Source organism: Chinchilla lanigera, unplaced genomic scaffold (assembly GCF_000276665.1).
Source record: "Chinchilla lanigera isolate Chin_1 unplaced genomic scaffold, ChiLan1.0 scaffold00124, whole genome shotgun sequence".
NCBI lineage: Eukaryota > Metazoa > Chordata > Mammalia > Rodentia > Chinchillidae > Chinchilla > Chinchilla lanigera.
The window spans coordinates 2,262,187-2,265,220 of NW_004955525.1; the positions used below are offsets into that span (position 1 = coordinate 2,262,187).

General features: G+C 42.3%; 1 protein-coding gene across 3 annotated transcripts in view; it reads left to right on the top strand.

The window, feature by feature from the left end:
- Window positions 1–2,810, top strand: part of LOC102020837 (ubiquitin-conjugating enzyme E2 D2-like) — an 11,454-nt gene extending 8,644 nt beyond the window's left edge. The window contains exons 1-2 of one of the 3 annotated variants that reach the window (XM_005409733.1): window positions 1,968–2,058; window positions 2,188–2,810. In XM_005409733.1, the coding sequence (XP_005409790.1) occupies window positions 2,336–2,779 (444 nt within the window). In that variant the 5' untranslated portion in view covers window positions 1,968–2,058; window positions 2,188–2,335 and the 3' untranslated portion in view covers window positions 2,780–2,810. Of the gene's footprint in view, window positions 1–1,967; window positions 2,059–2,187 lie in introns of those variants that run through there. The other 2 variants (XM_013507345.1, XM_013507346.1) reach the window with 2 other exon arrangements.
- Window positions 2,811–3,034: the final 224 nt, after the last annotated feature.

Genomic DNA, 3,034 nt, shown 5'->3' on the forward strand with positions numbered 1-3,034 from the left:
TGAAAACCTGTCTCAAAGAATGAAGGATGAAAGAGAGATTGGAATGATTCAGACACTAGCCAAGGAATAAGAGTTGCTGAGAACAAACAGAAGCTGGGAAGAGGCATGTATAGATTTTTCTATACTCTTTATAGATAAGGTGACCTTGTCAATACCATGATTTCAAAACTAATCCACTGTGAGAGAATGGATTTCTGTTCTTTGTAGCCGCTGTCTTTGTTGCTCTTTGTTTTAGCTCTCCAAGGAAACACATACATAAGAAAGAAGGGAAGCAGGAGCTAGAGGACATTGAGCCGGTGGAGGAGGGAGAGGAGGAGGTTGAGAAGGAAAATGGGGCAGAGGGTTGGAGGAGATGGAGGAGGGGAGAAAGATGGGTAAGGAGTAGAAAGAGGGAGAAGAGCTGGGGAAGGAAGAAGCGAAGATGAAAAGGAAGAGGACAAGTATTTGGACAACAAAGACTGTCAGGACGAGAAGGGAAGAGAACTATATATGACCGCATATTAGGAATTTTATTGAAATAACATTTTAATTCAATTTTGAGAATACACACAAAAATAAGCATACATTTATCAGCCTTATGAGATGTGGTTGAAACTGCAATGACTGCTGCCGCTGAGAGTGCCATCCACCAGAAAAGCAGGTGCACCAATACATTGCGGTTCATCTTCATCTACGGGATATGACACCTTGTGATTTTGGCTCTTCCTCAAAGTCAAAATGACCAAAAAGGGTAAACATTTTGAGTAAATTCAGGAAGAAGAGCAGTTAGACACAAAAGAGGACTTGCAAAACTGGTTCAGGAAGTGACAAGAATGATGGAATAAGTGTTTTTAAAGTATATTTATGTTATTGTCATGCATAGAACTTAATCTGAAATCACAGCCCGTCTGCATCACATGACCATTGCACTTCTTCACGTTTTGGAAATTTAATCACCATACTTATCAGCTTGTCAATTATTTAATAAAAACTGGGAAATACAAACTCCCTGTGAAGGAAAGTACCTCAATGTACTTTTCCAAAAGTCAACAGAACATGCATCCTAATATAATACATCATGATGTACTATTAACTTCACTACAACATTCATGATACAAACCTGAACAGTCCTTCCCATTTTTTCTCTTCCTCACACTCAAATTGACTAAATTTATTATGAAGATCTTTACCTCTCAAAATGTTCATGAATGGTTGTGGGTATGCTGCATTTTTCAAAAATGTTAGTAACACAAAAAAGATACAGTCTATACAGACATGATAATGAGAAACAATATATGTGATGCTAGCCTGAATCTTTTACAAGAGGTTTTCAGAAACTAAGACTGGGTGCATCAATTGACAAAATGAATGTAGATATGCTATTAGATTAGCTATAACAACTGTATCAGCGTTACATTTACGTGGAAGTCTATATGGCAGATAAAGGAATAGTTTCTCATCTTTCTGACCTTCATCCCTGTTCTCTCAAGTGCTCTTCAAAAATCAAATTGGCTTTAAGTCCAAATCTAATTTCTACACTTTTGTATGTTCATAAAATATAAAATTGCCAGAACCTTATAAAGGTTTTAAAATTATTGCCTGAATATTAAATTTGCTAAAGTTATATGTACAGAGATTATGTGTCTTGGGAAATATATATGCAATTAAGAATGGTTCATAATGTGTTTGTCTTACTCTCAAAGATACATCTGGAGAGAAGACAGAATTGAGGATAATGATAAGCAGCAACTCAGTGAGATGTAGGGGAAAATTCATTTTATTTATTTTGGTAACTGGGAGGCCCTACTTGCCAGTCCTGAGAGCAAGAGCTGGGTGAGAGATGTTTCAGCCACCCCTACCTTCAAGCCAGCCCTCATTGCCCTGCCCCCAACCGGCCTGCATCAGTCCCCGCCTATCTGTGACGCAGTCTCTGTGTGGACACTGTGACCTCACCTACGGATACCCAATCATTGTGGAGAGGGCCTGGCTTCAAGGACCAGAGGCAGCGGCCGGCTGCCTCAGACAGGAGCTCTGGCCTCTCGCAGAAGAGGACTCGGAGGAACATGTAACTTCGTTGCGGTAAGTGGTGTCTCAGCTTCCCTAAATCCCATCTAAGGTGGCAGGCTCGAGCCACAGGTGTTCAGCAGCTCCCATACTAAAGTCCAGCACCCTCCACCAACTGCCTTCTTCTGCTCTCTCCTCTCACAGCCGCCTTTCCTGGGATCAACTAGAATCCTCAACCGAAGGTCCTGTCCTCTAGGAATCTCATTGCTGCTCCTTGGGGTCCAAAATCAACGGTGCCCCGTGCCAGCCACCTAGAACTGCGCCAAATTTTGGGCACCAGGATTTGAGAACAATGGCTCTACAGCGGATTCAGAAAGAGCTTGCGGATCTTGCTGAGAATCCCCCAGCCCAATTCTCTGTGGGACCTATGGGAGAAGATCTGTTTGTATGGCAGGCGACCCTCATAGGACCCAATGACACCCCGTACCAGGGCGGAATGTTTTCCTTAATCATTGCGTTTCCTTCTAGTTACCCGATCCGCCCACCCAGGGTAACATTCACGACTCCAATTTTCCATCCGAATATTAGTAAACATGGAACAATCTGTATAGATGTCCTCGGGAGCCAGTGGTCGCCAGCACTTACAATTTCTAAGGTTCTGTTGTATATCTATAGTGTGCTTTGCGATCCCAACCCAAATGATCCCTTCCATCCCGAGATTGCCAATCTCTACCTTAACAATAGGGCAGAGTATGAAAGAGTAGCTCGACAATGGACTGAAAAGTATGCCATGTAAGAATTCGGAGTCGAATTTGTTTGCAAAAACAATAAAGGCAAAATTGGCAGTTCAGTTAATTAGTTGCCTGTTGATTACTTCTTTGAAGACACATCTTCCCCATCTTTGTGGGTACATATTGCACAAGCTTCATACTAGGGCATATGCAGAGAGGTATTGAGGGGATTGGATGAGTGAGGGGAGGTTGGGTGGCTGGTGAGAGGGGGGAGTTTAAGTTAGGTGGGAGATCTCTGGGATTAGGAGGGAAAGAAAGTA